We start from the raw sequence: 27,542 nt of genomic DNA, 5'->3' as shown, positions 1-27,542 counted from the left end.
ACACAGCATATTGAACTAAATAAGCCTGGAACTGTAATGGATAAAACACATTTTTAAAACTCCTTACATTCACGTTATAATTAGATAGGCCTAATGATTAAATGGCTTCAAATGAGCTGACTGAGCATATCATTTATTTATCGAGACAATAAATTGTCTGAAATGTATGAAAATACATTTTCACCAAGCTTATGTTTAGATATTGTTCAATGTGCTTTTATTTGGAGACCAGGGCTAGTTTATGCAAGGGTAGTCAGTACAGGAGACAAAGTGCAAGTGCAGTGACTATGGGGCAGTGACTAAAAATAAACTAAAAATAAAATGACTGTAGTCTTAAATGGACCCACATGTTAAGATCTGTTAAGATCTGTTAAGATCTTAACAAGTGATCTTAACAGATATGATCTTAACAGATCTTACTGTTAAGATCACATCTGTTAAGATCTTAACAGTAACCCATTCCAAAAGCATGAACATAATTGTGTGCCAACTAATCTGTCAATGATGAACTGAAAGAGAGGGAGAAAGTTACTAAGTAGCTGTGATAGCTAGGGTTGCACTTGCGACAATCACAAAATATCAGACAGACACTCATATTATTTTTTTTCTTTTGTTTGGAAGCATGCTAACCAGCCCTGGTCTCCAAAACACAAAACTTCTTTTGGAAAATAGATTAAATACCCTCCCACTCCCTGCAAGGAGCCGTCCTGTAAATCGCTCCCTCCTTGCGACCCCCCCAAACCCCAAATAGCGGACGGAACATCTACAGAACATCTAATGGTGAATAATTCACATTGTAAACACAAATATTACAACAGTGAGATAAGAATTGCTTCATGGAAACTGTAGTATGTCTGTACAACATCGATAACAACATCTCCTACATCTTTACAGTACACATGATCTATTAACGTACCTCTTTCTGTTGTAGCTGCTTGGACGTGTTGAGTGTATCCATGTTGTTCCAGGAATTTTGCCACAGTAGACGAAACAAAGACATCCTCATTGAAGTCTCCCATGATCACCTTCCTCCCTGCATGCTTCTCGAGTTCAAAGACGACCTGTGATAACTGCTGTCGAAACATGTCAATCTTGTAGGAACTTGGCCTGTACAAAACAACAGCAGTCAAATTTACATGAGATATATGGAAATACAAACATTCCAAGTTGCATCTCGTTGGAATTGACACCTGCACATCAATGTTGTCTGAATAATACAAACCAACTCCTCCTCTTTGCTGATGTTTCAATGCTGTAAAAACTGTGTCAGAGTCATCGTAACAGTTCTGTCTTGGATTGTGATTAAAGACATATCCCGGTAGTTGTGGTTGGTCTTTGCTGTCTGCATTGAGCCATGTTTCTGTTAAGCAAATACAGTCAGCTTTCATGATGGTTTTGTGGGATCGCATGTCGTCAAAGTGAGCATTCAAACTCTGTACATTGTGGAGTGCAATTGTGCAGACCGGATCAATGTCAGCTGAACCAATACTTTTAAAGTTGAACTTTGGCAAGCTTTTCATGGCTGTGTCTACTTTGTCATCACAAAATATAGCTGCCTCTTTAAAGTCCTCAATAATCAGTCCATCAAGAGTTCTCACCCGACTCAATGCAACATATGCTTGCCCTGCAGCAAAGATTTTGTTGAGTGATACAACAGCTCTGTCCACAGTAAGGCCTTGGCACTTATGTACTGTCATTGCCCAAGCCAGGGTGAGAGGAAATTGCCTTCGTATTCCACCAGCGTTTGATACTTGATCCTCTTGTACCTCCACAATTGTAGAGCGTTCAGAACTTCTTTTGGATTTCGACCTCTGCATCTTTCCAACATTAGGGTCTTCAAACTCAACATGGATAGCAATAGGAATGTCATCCTCATCTTCACCATTAATAATTTCCACAACCGTACCACACACACCATTGACAAGGCCGTCAGACACGTCTATATTTTTCTTCAACATCACCTTTGCTCCAATGCCCAATGACACACACCTTGGCAAGCATGAGTTGAAAACCTTTGTATGGAAGCCTAATTTTGGTTCCATTCTTCCAGTTTTGGGACTCCGTGTAAAATCTTGGGCATCTATGCTGATTGCATCTGGGCAATGTTCTTGCAATCTGGTGATATTGTATTTATCAACCTCTGCATTTGTAGCATATATGTGAATGTCTGTGGAGCCTTCACCAGTTTCACGTTGCTTTAATGCAAGGACATCACGGGCACTGAGACATTCATTCTTTTTACGAACTCTGAGGCGATTCAGCATATCCGCAAAATCTGCATTTTCTTGCCTCAAAACTTCAGTAAGCTCCGCAACTTCAAAGTTGTTGTCCCACATGTTGACTTCTGTGTTGTCAGAAAAAAGAGGTGTGCCTTTGACAGGTCTCAACTGAAAGAAGTCACCCACACAAATCAGGGAAACATTTCCAAACAAAGAATAATCACCAGTCTGTTTGATTTGACGTAGTCTGCCATGAACGTAGGCCAAAAGACGGTGGTCAACCATGGACACTTCATCGATGATCAAAATGTGTAAGTTTCGCATTTTCATCCTTAAAGTATTGACCTTCTCATCACCAAGAGGTTGATAAGGCAGTTTAACATTTGCACCAATGGAGAATGTATTGTGAATAGTTGCAGCACCAATGTTATATGCAGCCACACCAGTGGGTGCTGTAAGAAGCACAGTCAGATCCTCTGGATTGTCAGCAATTTGTGACAGCAGTCGTGTAGATTCGTAGTGGATGGCTTTGATCAAATGGGATTTACCTGTTCCTGCTCCACCAGTAATGAACAATCGCAACGGTTCAGGATTCTGTCCAAAGAGTATCTGCAGACACCACTGACGAACAGCATAAAATATTGCTGCCTGTTCTTCATTCAATGTTCGCAATAAACCAAGTGCAGCCTCTCGGGGCATTGTCATGTGATTAGTTTCCAAAGTGCATATTGTCTTTGGGTTTGCTGTCAGGTCGGGAATAAGATCACCAACATCATCACTGCCTTCTTCATCATCTACAGCTTTGTTTTTCATGATATCCAAACAACTGAGACGTACCCTTTCTGTTTCCGGACATATCTGAGCCCAAGCGTCTTCTAAATCAATGTCGTTATCCAACAGTTCTTTGGCTTTGTCAATCTCATCGCTTTCTTTTTCAAATAAAGCTTTATTGGAGTCCACAATTGATTGCACTTTTTCAATGTCAGTGCCACATTTCACCGCACCACTTCTGTAAAACTGTTCGTATGTATCAAACTGAGGTGGTCTGAGGTGCGAGTCTTCATAAAAGGGCAAAAACAGCTGCAGCAATGAATGAAAGTACTTTTCCGGATTTTTTGTTGGTGAAAACCTGGGATATCTCACGACAGCAGGCTGTGTTCTGGTTCTTTTTCTGATGAAGCCACGGTTGTTGTTGAGTTGGATTATGTCATGTGCTTCTCTTTGTTGTGAACCCTCAGACTTTGAAATAACTCTGTATTGAGAGCAAAAGCTGGCAAGGCATAACTCTTCCATTTCTGCTGATCGAGGTCTGCTCTTGTACCGTTCCACCACATTAGTCATCCAAATGCTACTCTCATCATCAGACTGTTGGTGCTGAGCTTTAGCTTGGAGCACATGCAAAGGCAAACTCATCCTAACAGGATTTTCACCGACAGGAATAAACTGTACTTCCCGAGAACATTCCTTTAAGTGCATACGTGTCAATCTATACACTGCCTCTTGAGCTGAAACTTCTCTGTTGTGCAGGTAGACACTGCCGAGCTGTTTGAACGCAGCTTTTGCATCAAGATTGCCATTCCTCGCCTCGTTCTGTGCACGCTGTAACAGCAAACCCATTTCTTGCTCTGCTTTTGTGATGTATGACAGTATGTAGACCACAACAGAAAAGGCATCGGTGACAAACTGAATGTCCATGTTTCCTTGCCAAGCACGCAGTAAGTCTTTATTGTACTGGTTCACCCAAATTTCAGAAGGATTTCGCTTAAGGACAATGCTTTTCTTTTTGGAACATATGTTGTATGCTCTCTCAAACAGGCCTTGATGTATCCCAAGAGACTCAAAAAAAGCATCAACTGTATCATAATTCAAGTCAGGATTGTCCAGTGCTGTTTTCACTTTCTTTATGATTGCATTGGCATTGGTATTGTCATCTTTTCCACTCAAGTCCTCTGAGTTCCCACTTCTTGTAAAGAAAGTACGGCTTGATGGAGGTCGTGGGAAATTGAATCGACACACTGTATTTTTCTTACGGCATGTTTTTGAGTGTTTGGTGCTATGTTTTTGAACACTGTTCACAACCTCATGAAGCTCTGCATCAGACTCTGGTGGAATCTCACATGAAATGTATCGGTCTATGAAAGTTACCACATCGGCATCACTGTCTTTATCAATCTTTGGTGCATTTTCCACCCAAAACAAACAGTGAACATGAGGAGAACCACGCTGTTGGAATTCAACTCGATAGAAGTAGTCCTTTATTTTCCCTATGGGTTCAGCTGGTGACAGGATTACATCACGAAGAAAACAATGCCATCGATGATCAAACATTCTTGCTGCAGTAACTGGATTTCTTCCAATCAGCGCACATTTTTCAGACCAGTCAAGATCCTCCACAGGTGTTTCTTTTCCTTCCAACCTCAAAAGAGAACCAAGCATTTCGGGCCATCTCAGATCAGCACTTGACATGCTTATGAAAAATGTTGGAATTGACAGTTGTCGAATCATACTGAACAAATCTTTCTGTACTGACATCCAGTAAGGTGGGGTTCCACGAATTCCTCGCAAGAACTTGTACCCTTCATCATTTCGTAATATTTTACTTAGTGAATCTGAGTTCAACAACAGGTCTGATGCTTCTTTCAGAGATGACTTGCCACCACCTTTGCGCATTGCCACTGATACACCAGATATGACTTGATGCACTTCTGACATGTATTGTGCATAAAAAATGTAGTCTGTGTTGCGACCAAAACGTCCATCAGCATTGAGAATGCGACAGTTCAGGTAACGTGACAGAGTTATTTTTGATTCCCTTTCATCGTGGAATGTAGGTCCACCCAATGGAAACAGAACAGGAAAGCATTTGGCCTCGTTGGTTTTATCAGATAGCAACCGAACCGGACTGTTGCCTTCAGCTGGTGCTATGCTCAGTATATCCTGGAAATTCTGATCAATGATCTCTGAACCCAGATTGACAGGTTGCAATGATGTGTCTGACAAGAGGCCACCCTGGTCTTTAATGTAGGTCAGTTCCTCCTCTGCTTGCTCTTCAAGGTTATTTTCATCATCACTGTTAGCGGGTAGCTCTTCGGTGTCCTCATTTGCCTCGCATTGATCACTTCCATTCAGAGTGTTTACCCATTCATCATTAAAAATCACATCATCATACCACTTGTTGTTTGCGATCAAATACCTCAGTGCATTTCTTACACGATCAGTGTGCACATACATGTATTCATAATGACCTTTGTATGTCAACTTCCGTTTGAGTTTGACTCTTATCATTTTGTCATCACACTCGTTCCTTGGAAGAACATTTGTCACGCTACTGTTATCAACAGGTACAGAGACACATGGACCATGGCAAGCTCTTTGACGGCCTCGGGGCAAACACAGCAGCTTCATAAAGGGAATGTGACGAGCAATGAGATGTTCCTCCAAAGAGTTCAGACATTTCAGCTCAGGTGGAATTTCATCCAAATGCATGTTGTTAGTGACACTCTCTTCTGGTAGTTTTCCTCTAAGCATTTTTTGATGGCAGCAATGGCAAACCCATAATTTGCTAAAAGGACTATCAGACAAATGACATTCCTGCCCACATTCAGTATCACAAACATGTAAATATTGTAATGTTATACACCGCTTAGCCAGTGCAGCAACCTCTGGTCTTTTGCTTTCATAATAACATCTTTTACACTCAATCACTTGTTTCCTGAAAAGTAAGCGATGACAAACAGAGCATATGTATTCAGGACCACGGCTGACGTCTTGACGAAACTGACCAATGACAAAGTCAATGTCTTGTTGCTTCTTTCTCATATTTGCATAAGTGTCATTGCTAGTCTTAATTTTGTTTTCGCGCATTTCATCATTTTCATGATATTTCATCTTGATATTCTCCTTGACTTTATTTTGAAACACAATATTGCTCCTGTATTTCGTATGACTATAATCACGAACTTTATATTGAAACACAATGTTGCTTTTGTATTTCGTATGACTATAATCACGAATTTTATTTTGAAACATGATGTTGCTCCTGTATTTCGTATGACTATAATCACGAACTTTATTTTGAAACATGATGTTGCTCCTGTATTTCGTATGACTATAATCACGAACTTTATTTTGAAACATGATGTTGCTCCTGTATTTCGTATGACTATAATCACGAACTTTATTTTGAAACACGATGCTGCTTTTGTATTTCCTAAGACTATAATCACGAACTTTATTTTGAAACAAGATGTTTGTCTTATAAGTGTTTTTTGATGATTCACACTTTGATTTTTTATAATTTGGATCAGTACCATATTTATTTTTACGCTGTGCAAGTATATGTGCCTTGAACTGCATTTGGGTTCCATAGTTTTTGTTGAAATAATCACATTTCTTTTTCCGAAACTCTGAATTTTTGCTGTTCTTCTGAAAATTTTTACGAGATGTCTCACGTTTGGAATTCCTAATGCACTCATATTCATTATATTTTGTCTTTTCAGTCTCAATTTTTCGTTTCTTCACATTGATGTCACTGCATCGTAGACGTTCTTTTTCTGCTTTCTTGTCGGACTCAGTGAACTTTCTCTTCCGCTGGGGTCTTAACTGTTCATCACCGATACACTGGCATGTTCCGGCACAAGGACTCTGTGTATTCCTGTTTTTGACACATGTTACAACCTCATAATGATTGGCAGTGTGACTTAAATATATACAGTTCTGAATGTGTGGTTGTACAGTAGGTCTGTGCATGTTCCATCTCCCATCATTTAAGGTGAAGATAGTAGTTTGGAAAAAATCGGCGGCAGCAAATATGTCGATCTCTTTTGCCCAGGTCCCACAGTAGTAAATCCTTGATTTTGTGACATAGTCCTGCACAGATGTATATTCATTTCTTAAATACTGTGCAAATTTACCACTGTTGTTCTGAAGGTGTCGTACAACAGCCCGTCTTATTTTCAAATGTTTCTCCTCATCGTGACAGACACTGAAGGCAAGACAACGATAAAAACAGTTTCCATCTGGTTTTATGCTTTTAATGTTGCAAGGACACCCCATCTCATCCACGTCAGCTATCATGTGGTCTTTGTCAGTATTTTCATTTGACAATCCTAATTTATTGCACAAGTAATCGCGGTCCTGCCGGGTCAGTGGTTTAAAAGGCTGCTTGGCAATCGTTACATTGCTCACGATTACATCATCAGGAGCGTCCAAACACCTCTTCACATCAGGATCGGCAGTCACGTTAATGGAAGTTACTGTTTTATTATCAACAACGTTTACATTCTGAGCAACCTTAGTCGGTCCACCAGAGGACTGCTGCTTGCAAACTTTGTGTTTACCTGTTAGCACTTTGCTGTACAGCGGCCAGCTGTATGTGGCATTCGATGTGCTTACGTCACCAGGAGCGGACTCATTGACGTGCGATTGCGTCTCTGTTGAATATACTGTTCCGTTAAAACCATTACCGACATTTGAAGCGACCGTAGGCTTATCAACAGAGGACTGCTGCTTGCAGACTTTGTTCTCACCTGTTACCACTTTGCTGTACAGCGGGCGGATGTGTGAAGTAGTTGTGACGTGACTGGACGATGGCTCGGTCATCTGTGCTCGTGTGTCAGTACTGACGTTGCTTACCACTTTCACTCCTGTCACTTCAAAGCTCGGTGTCCTTACGTTAAACGATCGTGCATAATCATATACAAAGCTAACCAGAGACTGTACAGAACTAATGTATACAACACAACTAGCATTCTCACCTTGCTGGTTAATCCTTGCACTTGCATGTGAATCCACAAAGGCAAATCTTCCATCTTCATTAATTATAGCACATGTACTAGCACAAACTGTCAACAAACATGCATCATTACCCAACAGTGCTCGCTGAAGTGCTTCATCAAAAGGCATGGCCACATCCTGCAAAGCTTGGTCATAATCATCAATATAGACAAATCCAGTGTAAGATTCAGCAAAGTTTATTGCAAAATTACAATTCCACATTCTCTGTTGTGTAGGCAGTTCAGACACAGAAATGTAACCACGGCGTGCCACACTATCATTTATTCTTCCCTGTGCACTCATCGACCTGTAAATAACAGTTCCTTTAATCAACACATCATCCAGATCTCTGGTGTTCCAGGTCCACACGTTCTTGGTCTTGCTCTTCAGAACTGCTGTCAGACTGATGGCACCACACTGCTTGTTGCGCACGGTTCCAAACCGGGAATGACCTTGATGAAACGACCCCATCAGCACAGATATCTCTGGAAAATCAACTGCACAGTCAGTAGATACAGTTTGAGAATTTGGCTTTTGGTTTTTCAAGGGTTCATTGCACAGGTTTTTGCACAGGTTTTTTGACAGGTTTTTGCACAGGTTTTTTGACAGTTCATTGCACAAGTTTGCCTCAGATGCCTTGATTGGGGATTTTGACATTTGGGGAAGGGGGAATGTTTTGGCTTTTTTTATACGAGGACGCCCAGCCTCGGCACCATCCAGCAACCCCTCTTTGGGACAGGGAATCTGCAACACACAGAACAAACAATAAGTTGTAATGTAACACATTTCCTTTATCATCTGATACAGCACCACTAAAATCATTTTATCACTAGTAATCTCCACGTTTTTTGATATAGGAATGCACATATTTCATAACTGCCTAATTTATGTTGTGAAAATAGAACACTTCAATACAAAATAAGGAGGCTCTTTCACAGCTCATTTGAATTGAGCCTTTACTAATATTTGCCACTACACCCTACCGTAAAGACAGTGCTACAACCTTTGCAAAACACATGGTATGTCTTGGCCACAGCTTCTTGTTCTTGAGGAATGTCCCTGACTAAGTCAACGTTTTACTCCTTCTTTAACGCCATGATGGAAAAATGTTAAAGATATATCAATATTCATCACAATGTTCTAAGAATTTGGAAATGTAGTCAAAGAAATGACCAACTGTGAGCACGAAGGGAAAGTTAAGGTGGGAAACTCCTGCAAAAGTCAAATGTTGGCAGGCATGAGATTTAGATCATTAGTATTCCACGGGATAACATATTTGCCAAACACACACAATTATAATACTTGTGAACAAAAATAGTGATGTTTCTAACCCCCTCAGAGGACTCCTTGGCTGCAGCAGCACCCAGACTCTTTTTGTAGGCCAAAGACCGTTTGCTGGGACGTGGCATCTGGAACACAAAGTTAAAACATATCAGTAATGGAAACTGTTGGTTGAGACATGTGCCACTCATTTCCTTCGGTCTCTATATTAATAAACATTAAACAAATGTGAAAATGTCATAATAAAGTTGGAATAGTTTGAAGATCATATTGCCAAAATAAATGCAAAACGAAAAAAAAAAAAAGATGCAACTCATGTAAGCCTCAGTGATACATAATAATAATAATCTTAAACAAGTACTGTCTCATACAAAATAGACACACACCAGTTCTGTAAATTTCCATTTATTCATGTCTGGCAATATTGATGCAGAAGATCATGTACCAGGATGTACTGTCAAAGACCCCAACTGCTACAAGTCAGTAAGTTTCTATAAAATTCACCCACATTATCATTCATGTGCTTACCTTTCCAACAATCGGTTGCGATTTCAAATCTGGAAAACAAAGAAATATCATGATACAAGTGAAAGCAAAATAACACAATCTAGAACCCACACATTCAATTCTATTCAGTTTCATTTATATAGCACCAAATTACAAATGTAGTCCAATCTCCCGTCCTGAGCCTGAGGGACTGTGGAAAGGAACGACTCCCTTTTAACAGGAAGAAACCTCTGGCAGAACCAGAACCAGGAAGAAACCTCTGGCAGAACCAGAACCAGGAAGAAACCTCTGGCAGAACAAGACTCAGCAGTTCTGTAAATTTCCATTTATTCATGTCTGGCAATTTTGATGCAGAAGATCATGTACCAGGATGTACTGTCAAAGACCCCAACTGCTATAAGTCAGTAAGTTTCTATAAAATACTCCCACATTATTATTCATGTGCTTACCTCTCCAACAATTGCTTGCAAATTCAAATCTGGAAAACAAAGAAATATCATGATACAAGTGAAAGCAAAATAACACATAATCTCGAACCCACACATTCAATTCTATTCAGTTTCATTTATATAGCACCAAATTACAAATGTCATCTCAAGGCATTTAAATGATGTGGTTCAATTCAAGCCAATTGGAGTTCAATTCATTGTCATAATAAACCAATGAAATCCATTCATTTAAAAATAATCCAATGTATTCACATAGAGCCAATTCAAAAATAATATCCTAGCTAAGGAAACCAACAGATTGCACCGAAACTTGTCTTCAGTCCAATCTCCCGTCCTGAGCCTGAGGGACTGTGGAAAGGAACGACTCCCTTTTAACAGGAAGAAACCTCTGGCAGAACCAGACTCAGGAAGGGTGGCCGTCCGCCTCGACCAGCTGGGGTTTGAGAAGACAGAAAAGAGGGGGAAAAACCACCATAACACCATTCAAAGGATAACGGTTGGAACAGGGAAACAAGTTAACAACCACAATAATGTCACATGTACATAAAATCAGCATCAAAGTGATGAAAGGTGTGACAGGTCAAAGTCAACTCCATCGTCAATCAAGCTTTTCAACAGTACATTGCAAGCAGACTGAAATTTCATTTATCTAACTCCAAATGTGCACGAGTTAAAAGTTGACATACAACTAAGACAATTACTGTATTGAGACTTACAGCACACCAGAACAAAGTGCAATTGATATCAGATATCGCTAACAGTAAACGGTAACATATAACAAGCAGCAGAACTGTGGGCATACATTATAGACTGTCAGTGTATCAAGAGTCCTTAAGGTATGTATGTTGCTGGAGTGCAATAGTATTGAGTTACAAAAAGGTGCAATGAGGCAAGCAGCAACATGGAGATGAAAGTTGTAAACTTGATGCAGGGCAGTGCGTATAGAGTGGTGGGTAGGGTCTTTGATGATGCTGATGGCTCTTCTTTGACAACGATGGCTCTTCTTTGATGAGCTCCCCCAGCAGTCTGGGCCTATAGCAGCAGAACTATGGGATGTTTCAGGCCCACCTGAGCCATCCCTAACTATAAGCTTTATCAAAAAAGGAAAGTTTCAGCCTGATCTTAAAGGTAGAGAGGGTGTCTGCTCCCTGAAGCCAAACTGGCAGCTGGTTCCACAGAGAGGGGCCTGATAACTGAAGGCTCTGCCTCCCATTCTACTTTTAGAAACTCTGAACCACATTATCACATTTATTACACATCTGCATGTACTATCAAAGTCAGATATACTATTAATATAAATATGGTCAAAAGTGTTCCTCCAGATGTACTAATGCAAGTAAGAAAATACTACTTCAACCATTCAAAATATTTCAGAAATACAATTTTCTATAACAATTTTCAACATACATTTAAAATAATAAACATTCATTATCAATTATTTAGTATAATTGATTATCAATTAGCATTCATTATAAAATGGCTCACAACAGTACATTTATGCATAACATCACTTTTTATGATTTAAGTGTTTTGTATAATATAATTTTTCATAATAAATTTCACTTTCACTTCTTATGTGATTGTTTTATAATATTACTACATTAGAAGCCAAATCCTTATCAACATGAAAGCAATTAGTTTCTTAGGACAGCCACAATACACTCAAATCAGCTGCCACTGACTTGAGATGCCAACCACTGCTACTTTTATCATCCGTTTTCATTTATACTTTAATACAATGAATAGTGATGACTGTTTTTTAAACTCAATGTAAGTCACATTTGCATCACATGATTATTCCATTAATTGACATGTATTTAATGAATCTCTCAAACGCTGACAATGTGGAGCAGAACCCACTGACATGGCAATATACATGTACATGTGTGTGGGTCAAACAAGTGACCAACACATTGTTCATTTAAATACAAAATATTTGCATAGTTGCCTGCTTTCTGTACATTTTACAAATTAAAGCGTTCTCCATCTCCAATCATTGGACACAAATCACATTAAATTATCAGTGTCTGCTTTTACATTAATTACAGTGAGTACATTAAGCACATATAAACACGGCCAACATCACACCTCAAACAGACAGAGAGGGATAATGGTTTCATTAAGTCACATAGCATAATAATAAACCACCACCGGCCTCCACAACGCTTCAATTAATCTGAAAAATAAACAGTTATTCCCCGATTCTTTCAGAGCGGTTGTCTTAAATTAGCGCGATTGTTTCATTCTTGATAAATACATTACAAGCTAGCATTCACCCAATGCATTCATCCCATTACTCTTACGCGAAAAGCACACTAAATCATTAACAATTAGGACTTTTTGACAATAAGTTCTTCAAACAACATTTTAAAATCGACTGACCTTCTTTCAACATCCCGAATGTATGCACCACAGCTGTACATCACTTAATTTCATTTCACCTCACCACCTCCCTCCCCGCCGAATCAAACATCAAACCAATTACTTAAATTAATAAATGCTTCGACTGTCAGACAACATATCAGACGTGCTTTTTACCATTTAATTATGAACGCGTACTATCTGCCAACAGATCCTCTTGACTAACGCGGTGAAACACCGCAAATACCATTTGCCAACATCATAATTGCACGGCCGCGTCGGCCATTTTACTTTTCACAAACAAACAGAGGCCACGTTTCGTCGGCCATTTTACTTTTCACAAACAAACAGAGGCCACGTTTCGTCGGCCATTTTACTTTTCACGAAGCAACATAGGCCACGTTTCCCAGATCAGCTAAGAAGCTCTTAATGCTAAAAGCTTCTTTGGAGCACATTCCCAAGCATGTGTTGCAAAACTGCTATCGCACAAACTACAAAAGAAACGGACAAACTCTGCCTCGTTTTATATCATATTACTTTTGGCTTTCTCATGAACAGTATAACTAACACAGTGATAAAATACACACACATCATTTGCAATCACTCGCTTAGCAAAACACCGCAAGCAACATTTGCCAACTTCATAATTGCAAGGCCGCGTCGGCCATCTTACCTTTCACGAACCAACATACGCCACGTTAATTGCTATCGCACAGACTTCAAAAAGTAACGGTCAAACTCTGCCTTATTTTATATCATCATATTACTTTTAGCTTTCTCAGGAACAGTATAACTAACACAATGGGATCAAATACACGAACATCATTTGCAATCACTAGCTTAGCAACAATCAAGCACACACGTCTTACCTGTATCGAAGCTCTCGAGACGAATGGCAGGCAGGCCCAGTTTCCCAGAGTGACGCGTTCTACCTCTTCAAAATAAAACTCTTAATTCTGTGATGGCCCTTCAAAATAGTTACGTTTATCCCTGCGAACATACATGTGCACATAAAAACAGCACGTTAAACACATCTTTACATTTGTAATAATCCCTGGATGAAGACAAGTTCATTTCAAACACCAAACTTGGTCTATGGACTCATGATGCCTTCCTGAGCAGCCGCAGGCTTGCCTGCCGTTCTGCTAGACCCCGTATCGCTGCTTGCAGCTATATTTATTATTGATCTACTTTCCGCTGCAATTGAAGTCTATGGCAGCCCCATTAACGCAATGGTAAAAAGTTGTGAAATTTGGCACATCTAATTAGGACAGTCCCATTAGCAAATTCAACAAATTTCGTGCCCAAATTCAAAACTCTCTAGCGCCACCAACATGTCAAAGTTTGAAGCCCATTCAGCTAAATAACTTTTGACTCGTTGATCCAAATTTCAAAAACAACATATCGCTGGAATCCTTGGATCATGACGAGTCCAACGCACCCTATGACGTCATTTTCCGTCTAACTAGATTTTCCGCCATCTTGGATTTTGTTGAAAACCTTCAAAAAGTTTCACAGGTCACAAATTTTGATCAATTCTCATGAAAATTGGCACACAGTATCTTTGGACGAATCCGCACAAAGGATACGAAGCGGATTTTTCAATTTCGACTTTGTTCACCCATTACAACCAATCAAAGTTAACGGCGACAACGCCAAAAAGGACGTGAGGCCATATCTCAGCAACCGGTTGGTCTTTTGACATCAAACTTATGACACTGACTCATAACTCGATCCTTAACAGGCCTAAGAATTTTAGTGATCTTTGACCTATAGGTGGCGCTATATTTAGCAAAAATGCATTTTTGCTCATAACTTTACACCTGTTTGTCCAAATATCACAAATCAGGTACCGTTGGAGTCCCTGGGAATAGCCGAGGTCAATAAATCTCATGACGTCATGCGCGCCATCTTGGATTGTCCGCCATTTTGAATTATGTCAAAAACCTCCAAAACGCATTACAGGTCACCCAAATTGTCTGATTTCCACGGGACTTGACATATAGAATGTTCAGATCAAGCCTCACAAGAGCTATAATGTGTATTTTTTTATTTTGTTTTCCTTTGCCCGTAGCAGCCAATCAAACTCAGCGATTACGCGCCAAACAGGACGTGAGGCCATATCTCAGCAACCATTTGCTCTTTTGACATCAAACTTCTAACACAGACTCATGATCAAGTCTCTAAGAAGCCCAAGAAGTCTGGTGCACTTCCACCTAGAGGGGGCGCTATAAGTAGAAAAACTGCATTTTGCTCATAGCTTTGGAGCTGTTGGTTCAAATTGGACAAATGAGGTACCGTTGGAATCCCTGGATGAAGACGAGTTCATCTGAAATACCAAACTTGGTCTGTGGACTCATAATGCCCTCCTGAGCATCCGCAGGCTTACCTGCTGTTCTGCTAGACCCCGCCATCGCTGCTTGCAGCTATATTTATTATTGATCTACTTTCCGCTGCAATTGAAGTCTATGGCAGCCCCATTAACGCAATGGTAAAAAGTTGTGAAATTTGGCACATCTAATTAGGACAGTCCCATTAGCAAATTCAACAAATTTCGTGCCCAAATTCAAAACTCTCTAGCGCCACCAACATGTCAAAGTTTGAAGCCCATTCAGCTAAATAACTTTTGACTCGTTGATCCAAATTTCAAAAACAACATATCGCTGGAATCCTTGGATCATGACGAGTCCAACGCACCCTATGACGTCATTTTCCGTCTAACTAGATTTTCCGCCATCTTGGATTTTGTTGAAAACCTTCAAAAAGTTTCACAGGTCACAAATTTTGACCAATTCTCATGAAAATTGGCACACAGTATCTTTGGACGAATCCACACAAAGGATACGAAGCGGATTTTTCAATTTCGACTTTGTTCACCCATTACAACCAATCAAAGTTAACGGCGACAACGCCAAAAAGGACGTGAGGCCATATCTCAGCAATCGGTTGGTCTTTTGACATCAAACTTATGACACTGACTCATAACTCGATCCTTAACAGGCCTAAGAATTTTAGTGATCTTTGACATATAGGTGGCGCTATATTTAGCAAAAATGCATTTTTGCTCATAACTTTACACCTGTTTGTCCAAATATCACAAATCAGGTACCGTTGGAGTCCCTGGATATAGCCGAGGTCAATAAATCTCATGACGTCATGCGCGCCATCTTGGATTGTCCGCCATTTTGAATTATATCAAAAACCTTCAAAACGCATTACAGGTCACCCAGATTGTCTGATTTCCACGGGACTTGACATATAGAATGTTCAGACCGAGCCTCACAAAAGCTATCATGTGGATTTTTTAATTTCGTTTCCCTTTGCCCATAGCAGCCAATCAAACTTAGCAATGACGCGCCAAACAGGACGTGAGGCCATATCTCAGCAACCATTTGCTCTTTTGACATCAAACTTCTAACACAGACTCATGATCAGGTCTGTAAGAAGCCCAAGAAGTGTGGTGCACTTCCACCCAGTGGGGGCGCTATAAGTAGAAAAACTGCATTTTGCTCATAGCTTTGGAGCCGTTGGTTCAAATTGGACAAATGACGTACCGTTGGAATCCCTGGATAAAGACGAGTTCATCTGAAATACCAAACTTGGTCTATGGACTCATGATGCCCTCCTGAGCAGCCGCAGGCTTACCTGCTGTTCTGCTAGACCCCGCCATCGCTGCTTGCAGCTATATTTTTAGCTGTTTTTTAGGGGTCTAGCAGCGAAGCTGCAGAACCCTATTGTTAGGGGTCTAGCAGCGAAGCTGCAGAACCCTATTGTTTTAGTAGTTTTTCTTATTATTATTATTATTATTATTCTTCTACTTTCCGCTGCAATTGAAGTCTATGGCAGCCCCATTAACGCAATGGTAAAAAGTTGTGAAATTTGGCACATCTATTTAGCACATTCCCATTAGCAAATTCAACAAATTTCGTGCCCAAATTCTAAACTCTCTAGCGCCACCAACATGTCAAAGTTTGAAGCCCATTCAGCGAAATAACTTTTGACTCGTTGATCCAAATTTCAAAATCAAGGTATCGTTGGAATCCTTGGATCATGACGAGTCCAACGCACCCCATGACGTCATTTTCCGTCTAACTAGATTTTCCGCCATCTTGGATTTTGTTGAAAACCTTCAAAAAGTTTCACAGGTCACACATTTTGACCAATTCTCATGAAAATTGGCACAGAGTATCTTTGTACGAATCCACACAAAGGATACGAAGCGGATTTTTCAATTTCAACTTTGTTCACCCAATATAATCAATCAAAATTTGTGGCGACTACGCCAAAAAGGACGTGAGGCCATATCTCAGCAACCGGTTGGTCTTTTGACATCAAACTCCTACCACAGACTCATAACTCGATCCTTAAGAGGCCCAAGAATTGTAGTGATCTTTGACCTATAGGGGGCGCTATATTTAGCAAAAATGCATTTTTGCTTATATCTTTGGACCCATTTGTCCAAATTTCACAAATGAGGTGCCGTTGTTATCCCTGGATATAGCCGAGGTCAACACACACTATGACGTCATGAGCGCCATCTTGGATTGTCCGCCATTTTGAATTATATAAAAAACCTTCACAACACATTACAGTTCACCCAGATTGTCTGATTTCCACGGGACCTGACACATAGATTCTTCAGACCAAGCCTCATAAAAGGTATCATGTGTATTTTTTAATCTAGCTTCCGTTTGCCTGTAGCAGCCAATCAAACACTAACACCGCTGAACATGAAGTCAGGCCATATCTCGACAACCATTTGATGTTTTGACTTCAAACTTCTAACAGACCCGTGACCACTTATTTGAGAGACCCAAAAATTTGAGTGACGTTTGGAAGATATAGGTATTTTATGTGGGCATATACTGTATCTTAGTAATGATAATAACAATAAAATAAAAAACATGATCAAGAGTATTTCAAACTATTTTTTTAATAACAAAATAAACAACTCAACAAAACTATTTGTAGTTGTACAACATTTGATATGAATGAGATCATCCCAGAGCATGAGTATAACCACAGAGGAAGTTCCCCCATTTTTTTAAGTGAAAAGGGAATTGAGACAAGGTTTTAGGAGGATTACCTAACTAAACGCAGAATAAGGTCTTACTAAGTCAGTGATACATTTAGAAGCCGATCCATTCAATGTTGTTTTTTTTTTTATTAAAAGAATTTTAAAATGTATCTTAAATTTCACTGCCAGCGAGTGCAGCTTAATAAAAACAAAGGTGAAGTATTTCGTGTTTTTGTACTTGTGACAGTTGCATCCTGGACAAGATGTACTGTGGGTAAAGCTGGCTTTACACCGAAAGACATGAAAAAGATTTGTTTAAGATTTGTGAAAGACTACTGTGAGATAACAGCTCACTAGTTGGACATTGTCCAGTCATACTCGCTCAATATGTAACTAGTGGAAAGGCAGTGTGCTGTGCTTCTGTCATTACTTGAGATTTCGGCAGGACTTATCAAATCTAATCTCAGACTCTTAAGACTGAAAAAAAGTATAGTGTAAGGCCAGCTTAAGGTCATTTGAGTAAGGCTTGTATAAAGTAAGTTGCAATAATCTAGTTTTGATGTGGTGAAAGCATGAAGTACTGTGCGGAGTTTCCCAAGGACTGTGTCGTCAGAGCAAGGACTCTGTGATGAACATAAATTTCAGCTGAGGTTACCTTATTACATAGAGACTTTGCAGTATGCACAAACAATTTGACTGCAGGAGCAGTCAGTACCTTCACTGTTTATAAGAGTCACAAAAGCAAGCATGGAGTTGATGTCTTGAAAATTTGTAGCTGCAGAAGTAGTAGAGGAGATAGGAGACTGCTCCAGACAGTCTCAGCAAGTGTCCGCAGCAAACGTTAAGAAGCCAGATCAACTTGTAGAACTGTGTTGTTACGTCCACAGATTATATCCATCGGCTCTGAGCAGTCGAGTTGAGAAGATCTTCCATTATGGTGATCATAGCACAGTGTTTTCCTGTTGTTCTATGGATGTTGTTAAAGCGACATGACCCTCAGTGCACATTCAATACCTGGCAATGAACAATGTGTTGTAAGAAAAAATCGCATAAAACATGCATACTAGATAGGTTGGTACATGTTCCTCAGCAGGCCAATCAAACAAAATAAAGCACTTCATTCCTAATATTGAACAACATAGAAAAATGACAATTAAAATGTAGTTTGGAACAGTCTGTATACTTACATGTTTTGTCACTGAGAAACATTTCTTGGAATCACATTTCTGCAGTTCAGAAGGTGTACAGTGAAACACAGCAGTCTTTAGGAATGACCATGGATAGTAAAGGTCGATGACCATCAACAGGTTCTGTGGCTGGTACAAATCATTCAGTGGGCTGCAGATGTTGGACATACATCTAGTAATGAATAAATCAAAGAAATTTTCAGCATTGGCAAAATACATAGGTTATACATTTATTTAAAGCAAAAGCATGAATTGATACTCACGTAATGAAATTAAATCAAGGACCATTAAGTCAGACTGCTGTCATTTTTTTTCTTCAAATGGGTCTTGGACGGCCAGGGTTCAGTTGGAAATACCCAAATACAGGCATGGACCACAGGTGGAAAACTACTGTCAGCAATAAACACAGAACAATGTTTGTTCATTAAATCTTGTGAAAGATACGTGAATTTCTAATTGTGGAAGGGGAGATACTCACAAAATTTCCATCATTTCTCCTGTCTGTTTCCAATAATCATATTTTCAAGAGGTGTAGTTTCTTTTGAAGTTCCAGGGCACAGATGAAGACATTTCAGCTTTGCGAAGCACCAAGGATGCAAAAGTCAAATGAGTGACAGCTGTTTTTGCAGGTTGTATAGCTGATGTTCAAAAGTCTTTGCAGGTTTCATCGTCTGTGTATGCTGTGGGAATTGAACCAGGTAGATAGGCAAGGTCCACACAGCTTTTTAAGTTTTGGGAAAACATGATTTGTACAGTTCTTTGACATCAGTAAACTTACAAACATTTTTTTGTGCACCTTAAAGTGGGCAATATTCCTTAGTTGGCTTTTGCAAAATAACTGCCCATTTTTAAGTAATCCTTAAGTAATACTTAACTCTATTACAAATGCACAGTGATGAAATAAAAACAACAAGTAAACCAGAAAAGCCTAACAACAATTCATCTTCAATGGGACACACAACACAGAAATTGAAAACAAAAAATACTGAAAATGAAGGCAAATGCAATAGCCTTGTGTTACTCACTCACGCACACAATTAATGCAGTGAATGGTCCCATAACTGTCAAAACAGAATTTTTACATTAAATTAACATTATAAAATAGTGTACAACAGAAACATTATTAGAAAATAGTACACAGTGTTAAAAGACCCTGTTTACAAAACTGGATCACAAGTGAGCAGGACTTCAGGAGATGTAGACATTTGACAAAAGGTTATGTTCTTATTGTAAGTATGCCCTGCTGTATCCCTAGAAATGAACAAGGAATCAATGTAAGATCACAGTGGCATATCCACATAAATTCTCTTCGGGTTATTGTGCCACTACTCGTACAGGCCAACACATGAGCAACAGTCTGATATTGGTTACATTTGAAAGTAGCATAATTATGTTTTTGACGTAGTTGGTGGTACCAGTATCTGTACATGCAAACAACAAAATTGTCTCTTTTGTTTAGACACTGCAACCGATTCTATACATTACAGAAACTGTCTGTACCATGCATGATCGAGCTGAACAGGTTCTTAAACAACTTTATGTTTAAAATGTCTTTATCTTTGTTATTACAAAGATAACCAAGAAAAGATGCTGCATAGAAAGTGTAGCACAGTTGAATTTTTTTAGAAGCAAGGTGAACATAATGCTGATTAGACAGTTGAATGACAAACAAAGATAGAAATTACAGCATAGCCATCCCTGCCCACTTGTGATCAATTGTAAAAACAAAGAAACAAGAATGAAATGAAGTAACAAGTTTTCCAAAAGAAGTTTGGTTTAAGGTTGTGTCACAAATTTTTAATATGTATGGCTTTTTCCTTTAAAAGAAGAAAAAACTTTTAAAAAAGCACACAGCATATTGAACTAAATAAGCCTGGAACTGTAATGGATAAAACACATTTTTAAAACTCCTTACATTCACGTTATAATTAGATAGGCCTAATGATTAAATGGCTTCAAATGAGCTGACTGAGCATATCATTTATTTATCGAGACAATAAATTGTCTGAAATGTATGAAAATACATTTTCACCAAGCTTATGTTTAGATATTGTTCAATGTGCTTTTATTTGGAGACCAGGGCTAGTTTATGTAAGGGTAGTCAGTACAGGAGACAAAGTGCAAGTGCAGTGACTATGGGGCAGTGACTAAAAATAAACTAAAAATAAAATGACTGTAGTCTTAAATGGACCCACATGTTAAGATCTGTTAAGATCTGTTAAGATCTTAACAAGTGATCTTAACAGATATGATCTTAACAGATCTTACTGTTAAGATCACATCTGTTAAGATCTTAACAGTAACCCATTCCAAAAGCATGAACATAATTGTGTGCCAACTAATCTGTCAATGATGAACTGAAAGAGAGGGAGAAAGTTACTAAGTAGCTGTGATAGCTAGGGTTGCACTTGCGACAATCACAAAATATCAGACAGACACTCATATTATTTTTTTTCTTTTGTTTGGAAGCATGCTAACCAGCCCTGGTCTCCAAAACACAAAACTTCTTTTGGAAAATAGATTAAATACCCTCCCACTCCCTGCAAGGAGCCGTCCTGTAAATCGCTCCCTCCTTGCGACCCCCCCAAACCCCAAATAGCGGACGGAACATCTACAGAACATCTAATGGTGAATAATTCACATTGTAAACACAAATATTACAACAGTGAGATAAGAATTGCTTCATGGAAACTGTAGTATGTCTGTACAACATCGATAACAACATCTCCTACATCTTTACAGTACACATGATCTATTAACGTACCTCTTTCTGTTGTAGCTGCTTGGACGTGTTGAGTGTATCCATGTTGTTCCAGGAATTTTGCCACAGTAGACGAAACAAAGACATCCTCATTGAAGTCTCCCATGATCACCTTCCTCCCTGCATGCTTCTCGAGTTCAAAGACGACCTGTGATAACTGCTGTCGAAACATGTCAATCTTGTAGGAACTTGGCCTGTACAAAACAACAGCAGTCAAATTTACATGAGATATATGGAAATACAAACATTCCAAGTTGCATCTCGTTGGAATTGACACCTGCACATCAATGTTGTCTGAATAATACAAACCAACTCCTCCTCTTTGCTGATGTTTCAATGCTGTAAAAACTGTGTCAGAGTCATCGTAACAGTTCTCTCTTGGATTGTGATTAAAGACATATCCCGGTAGTTGTGGTTGGTCTTTGCTGTCTGCATTGAGCCATGTTTCTGTTAAGCAAATACAGTCAGCTTTCATGATGGTTTTGTGGGATCGCATGTCGTCAAAGTGAGCATTCAAACTCTGTACATTGTGGAGTGCAATTGTGCAGACCGGATCAATGTCAGCTGAACCAATACTTTTAAAGTTGAACTTTGGCAAGCTTTTCATGGCTGTGTCTACTTTGTCATCACAAAATATAGCTGCCTCTTTAAAGTCCTCAATAATCAGTCCATCAAGAGTTCTCACCCGACTCAATGCAACATATGCTTGCCCTGCAGCAAAGATTTTGTTGAGTGATACAACAGCTCTGTCCACAGTAAGGCCTTGGCACTTATGTACTGTCATTGCCCAAGCCAGGGTGAGAGGAAATTGCCTTCGTATTCCACCAGCGTTTGATACTTGATCCTCTTGTACCTCCACAATTGTAGAGCGTTCAGAACTTCTTTTGGATTTCGACCTCTGCATCTTTCCAACATTAGGGTCTTCAAACTCAACATGGATAGCAATAGGAATGTCATCCTCATCTTCACCATTAATAATTTCCACAACCGTACCACACACACCATTGACAAGGCCGTCAGACACGTCTATATTTTTCTTCAACATCACCTTTGCTCCAATGCCCAATGACACACACCTTGGCAAGCATGAGTTGAAAACCTTTGTATGGAAGCCTAATTTTGGTTCCATTCTTCCAGTTTTGGGACTCCGTGTAAAATCTTGGGCATCTATGCTGATTGCATCTGGGCAATGTTCTTGCAATCTGGTGATATTGTATTTATCAACCTCTGCATTTGTAGCATATATGTGAATGTCTGTGGAGCCTTCACCAGTTTCACGTTGCTTTAATGCAAGGACATCACGGGCACTGAGACATTCATTCTTTTTACGAACTCTGAGGCGATTCAGCATATCCGCAAAATCTGCATTTTCTTGCCTCAAAACTTCAGTAAGCTCCGCAACTTCAAAGTTGTTGTCCCACATGTTGACTTCTGTGTTGTCAGAAAAAAGAGGTGTGCCTTTGACAGGTCTCAACTGAAAGAAGTCACCCACACAAATCAGGGAAACATTTCCAAACAAAGAATAATCACCAGTCTGTTTGATTTGACGTAGTCTGCCATGAACGTAGGCCAAAAGACGGTGGTCAACCATGGACACTTCATCGATGATCAAAATGTGTAAGTTTCGCATTTTCATCCTTAAAGTATTGACCTTCTCATCACCAAGAGGTTGATAAGGCAGTTTAACATTTGCACCAATGGAGAATGTATTGTGAATAGTTGCAGCACCAATGTTATATGCAGCCACACCAGTGGGTGCTGTAAGAAGCACAGTCAGATCCTCTGGATTGTCAGCAATTTGTGACAGCAGTCGTGTAGATTCGTAGTGGATGGCTTTGATCAAATGGGATTTACCTGTTCCTGCTCCACCAGTAATGAACAATCGCAACGGTTCAGGATTCTGTCCAAAGAGTATCTGCAGACACCACTGACGAACAGCATAAAATATTGCTGCCTGTTCTTCATTCAATGTTCGCAATAAACCAAGTGCAGCCTCTCGGGGCATTGTCATGTGATTAGTTTCCAAAGTGCATATTGTCTTTGGGTTTGCTGTCAGGTCGGGAATAAGATCACCAACATCATCACTGCCTTCTTCATCATCTACAGCTTTGTTTTTCATGATATCCAAACAACTGAGACGTACCCTTTCTGTTTCCGGACATATCTGAGCCCAAGCGTCTTCTAAATCAATGTCGTTATCCAACAGTTCTTTGGCTTTGTCAATCTCATCGCTTTCTTTTTCAAATAAAGCTTTATTGGAGTCCACAATTGATTGCACTTTTTCAATGTCAGTGCCACATTTCACCGCACCACTTCTGTAAAACTGTTCGTATGTATCAAACTGAGGTGGTCTGAGGTGCGAGTCTTCATAAAAGGGCAAAAACAGCTGCAGCAATGAATGAAAGTACTTTTCCGGATTTTTTGTTGGTGAAAACCTGGGATATCTCACGACAGCAGGCTGTGTTCTGGTTCTTTTTCTGATGAAGCCACGGTTGTTGTTGAGTTGGATTATGTCATGTGCTTCTCTTTGTTGTGAACCCTCAGACTTTGAAATAACTCTGTATTGAGAGCAAAAGCTGGCAAGGCATAACTCTTCCATTTCTGCTGATCGAGGTCTGCTCTTGTACCGTTCCACCACATTAGTCATCCAAATGCTACTCTCATCATCAGACTGTTGGTGCTGAGCTTTAGCTTGGAGCACATGCAAAGGCAAACTCATCCTAACAGGATTTTCACCGACAGGAATAAACTGTACTTCCCGAGAACATTCCTTTAAGTGCATACGTGTCAATCTATACACTGCCTCTTGAGCTGAAACTTCTCTGTTGTGCAGGTAGACACTGCCGAGCTGTTTGAACGCAGCTTTTGCATCAAGATTGCCATTCCTCGCCTCGTTCTGTGCACGCTGTAACAGCAAACCCATTTCTTGCTCTGCTTTTGTGATGTATGACAGTATGTAGACCACAACAGAAAAGGCATCGGTGACAAACTGAATGTCCATGTTTCCTTGCCAAGCACGCAGTAAGTCTTTATTGTACTGGTTCACCCAAATTTCAGAAGGATTTCGCTTAAGGACAATGCTTTTCTTTTTGGAACATATGTTGTATGCTCTCTCAAACAGGCCTTGATGTATCCCAAGAGACTCAAAAAAAGCATCAACTGTATCATAATTCAAGTCAGGATTGTCCAGTGCTGTTTTCACTTTCTTTATGATTGCATTGGCATTGGTATTGTCATCTTTTCCACTCAAGTCCTCTGAGTTCCCACTTCTTGTAAAGAAAGTACGGCTTGATGGAGGTCGTGGGAAATTGAATCGACACACTGTATTTTTCTTACGGCATGTTTTTGAGTGTTTGGTGCTATGTTTTTGAACACTGTTCACAACCTCATGAAGCTCTGCATCAGACTCTGGTGGAATCTCACATGAAATGTATCGGTCTATGAAAGTTACCACATCGGCATCACTGTCTTTATCAATCTTTGGTGCATTTTCCACCCAAAACAAACAGTGAACATGAGGAGAACCACGCTGTTGGAATTCAACTCGATAGAAGTAGTCCTTTATTTTCCCTATGGGTTCAGCTGGTGACAGGATTACATCACGAAGAAAACAATGCCATCGATGATCAAACATTCTTGCTGCAGTAACTGGATTTCTTCCAATCAGCGCACATTTTTCAGACCAGTCAAGATCCTCCACAGGTGTTTCTTTTCCTTCCAACCTCAAAAGAGAACCAAGCATTTCGGGCCATCTCAGATCAGCACTTGACATGCTTATGAAAAATGTTGGAATTGACAGTTGTCGAATCATACTGAACAAATCTTTCTGTACTGACATCCAGTAAGGTGGGGTTCCACGAATTCCTCGCAAGAACTTGTACCCTTCATCATTTCGTAATATTTTACTTAGTGAATCTGAGTTCAACAACAGGTCTGATGCTTCTTTCAGAGATGACTTGCCACCACCTTTGCGCATTGCCACTGATACACCAGATATGACTTGATGCACTTCTGACATGTATTGTGCATAAAAAATGTAGTCTGTGTTGCGACCAAAACGTCCATCAGCATTGAGAATGCGACAGTTCAGGTAACGTGACAGAGTTATTTTTGATTCCCTTTCATCGTGGAATGTAGGTCCACCCAATGGAAACAGAACAGGAAAGCATTTGGCCTCGTTGGTTTTATCAGATAGCAACCGAACCGGACTGTTGCCTTCAGCTGGTGCTATGCTCAGTATATCCTGGAAATTCTGATCAATGATCTCTGAACCCAGATTGACAGGTTGCAATGATGTGTCTGACAAGAGGCCACCCTGGTCTTTAATGTAGGTCAGTTCCTCCTCTGCTTGCTCTTCAAGGTTATTTTCATCATCACTGTTAGCGGGTAGCTCTTCGGTGTCCTCATTTGCCTCGCATTGATCACTTCCATTCAGAGTGTTTACCCATTCATCATTAAAAATCACATCATCATACCACTTGTTGTTTGCGATCAAATACCTCAGTGCATTTCTTACACGATCAGTGTGCACATACATGTATTCATAATGACCTTTGTATGTCAACTTCCGTTTGAGTTTGACTCTTATCATTTTGTCATCACACTCGTTCCTTGGAAGAACATTTGTCACGCTACTGTTATCAACAGGTACAGAGACACATGGACCATGGCAAGCTCTTTGACGGCCTCGGGGCAAACACAGCAGCTTCATAAAGGGAATGTGACGAGCAATGAGATGTTCCTCCAAAGAGTTCAGACATTTCAGCTCAGGTGGAATTTCATCCAAATGCATGTTGTTAGTGACACTCTCTTCTGGTAGTTTTCCTCTAAGCATTTTTTGATGGCAGCAATGGCAAACCCATAATTTGCTAAAAGGACTATCAGACAAATGACATTCCTGCCCACATTCAGTATCACAAACATGTAAATATTGTAATGTTATACACCGCTTAGCCAGTGCAGCAACCTCTGGTCTTTTGCTTTCATAATAACATCTTTTACACTCAATCACTTGTTTCCTGAAAAGTAAGCGATGACAAACAGAGCATATGTATTCAGGACCACGGCTGACGTCTTGACGAAACTGACCAATGACAAAGTCAATGTCTTGTTGCTTCTTTCTCATATTTGCATAAGTGTCATTGCTAGTCTTAATTTTGTTTTCGCGCATTTCATCATTTTCATGATATTTCATCTTGATATTCTCCTTGACTTTATTTTGAAACACAATATTGCTCCTGTATTTCGTATGACTATAATCACGAACTTTATATTGAAACACAATGTTGCTTTTGTATTTCGTATGACTATAATCACGAATTTTATTTTGAAACATGATGTTGCTCCTGTATTTCGTATGACTATAATCACGAACTTTATTTTGAAACATGATGTTGCTCCTGTATTTCGTATGACTATAATCACGAACTTTATTTTGAAACATGATGTTGCTCCTGTATTTCGTATGACTATAATCACGAACTTTATTTTGAAACACGATGCTGCTTTTGTATTTCCTAAGACTATAATCACGAACTTTATTTTGAAACAAGATGTTTGTCTTATAAGTGTTTTTTGATGATTCACACTTTGATTTTTTATAATTTGGATCAGTACCATATTTATTTTTACGCTGTGCAAGTATATGTGCCTTGAACTGCATTTGGGTTCCATAGTTTTTGTTGAAATAATCACATTTCTTTTTCCGAAACTCTGAATTTTTGCTGTTCTTCTGAAAATTTTTACGAGATGTCTCACGTTTGGAATTCCTAATGCACTCATATTCATTATATTTTGTCTTTTCAGTCTCAATTTTTCGTTTCTTCACATTGATGTCACTGCATCGTAGACGTTCTTTTTCTGCTTTCTTGTCTGACTCAGTGAACTTTCTCTTCCGCTGGGGTCTTAACTGTTCATCACCGATACACTGGCATGTTCCGGCACAAGGACTCTGTGTATTCCTGTTTTTGACACATGTTACAACCT

At 39.6% G+C, this 27,542-nt stretch overlaps 2 protein-coding genes across 2 annotated transcripts in view; both read right to left on the bottom strand.

Annotated features, from left to right (window-relative positions):
* The window catches only part of LOC140287983 (uncharacterized), a 31,017-nt gene extending 24,979 nt beyond the window's left edge, over window positions 1–6,038 (bottom strand). Inside the window, exons 1-2 of the mRNA XM_072379160.1 lie at window positions 1,504–6,038; window positions 917–1,107 (exon numbers count right to left, since the gene is read on the bottom strand). Of these exons, the coding sequence (XP_072235261.1) occupies window positions 917–1,107; window positions 1,504–6,038 (4,726 nt within the window). The remainder of the gene's footprint in view (window positions 1–916; window positions 1,108–1,503) is intronic.
* A 15,369-nt stretch (window positions 6,039–21,407) lies between these two features.
* LOC140287986 (uncharacterized) lies at window positions 21,408–26,682 on the bottom strand. The gene is made up of 3 exons (XM_072379162.1): window positions 21,863–26,682; window positions 21,561–21,751; window positions 21,408–21,418 (listed from the first exon to the last, which is right to left on the bottom strand). Exons 1-3 carry the CDS (start codon window positions 26,680–26,682, stop codon window positions 21,408–21,410), a joined length of 5,022 nt encoding a protein of 1,673 aa, XP_072235263.1.
* Between the last annotated feature and the right edge of the window lie 860 nt (window positions 26,683–27,542).

This window comes from Leuresthes tenuis, unplaced genomic scaffold (assembly GCF_036924035.1).
Source record: "Leuresthes tenuis unplaced genomic scaffold, fLeuTen1.0.hap1 SCAF_195, whole genome shotgun sequence".
Classification (NCBI taxonomy): domain Eukaryota; kingdom Metazoa; phylum Chordata; class Actinopteri; order Atheriniformes; family Atherinopsidae; genus Leuresthes; species Leuresthes tenuis.
Note: the sequence above shows the minus strand (reverse complement) of the source record. Positions and strands in the feature narration are given on the sequence as shown.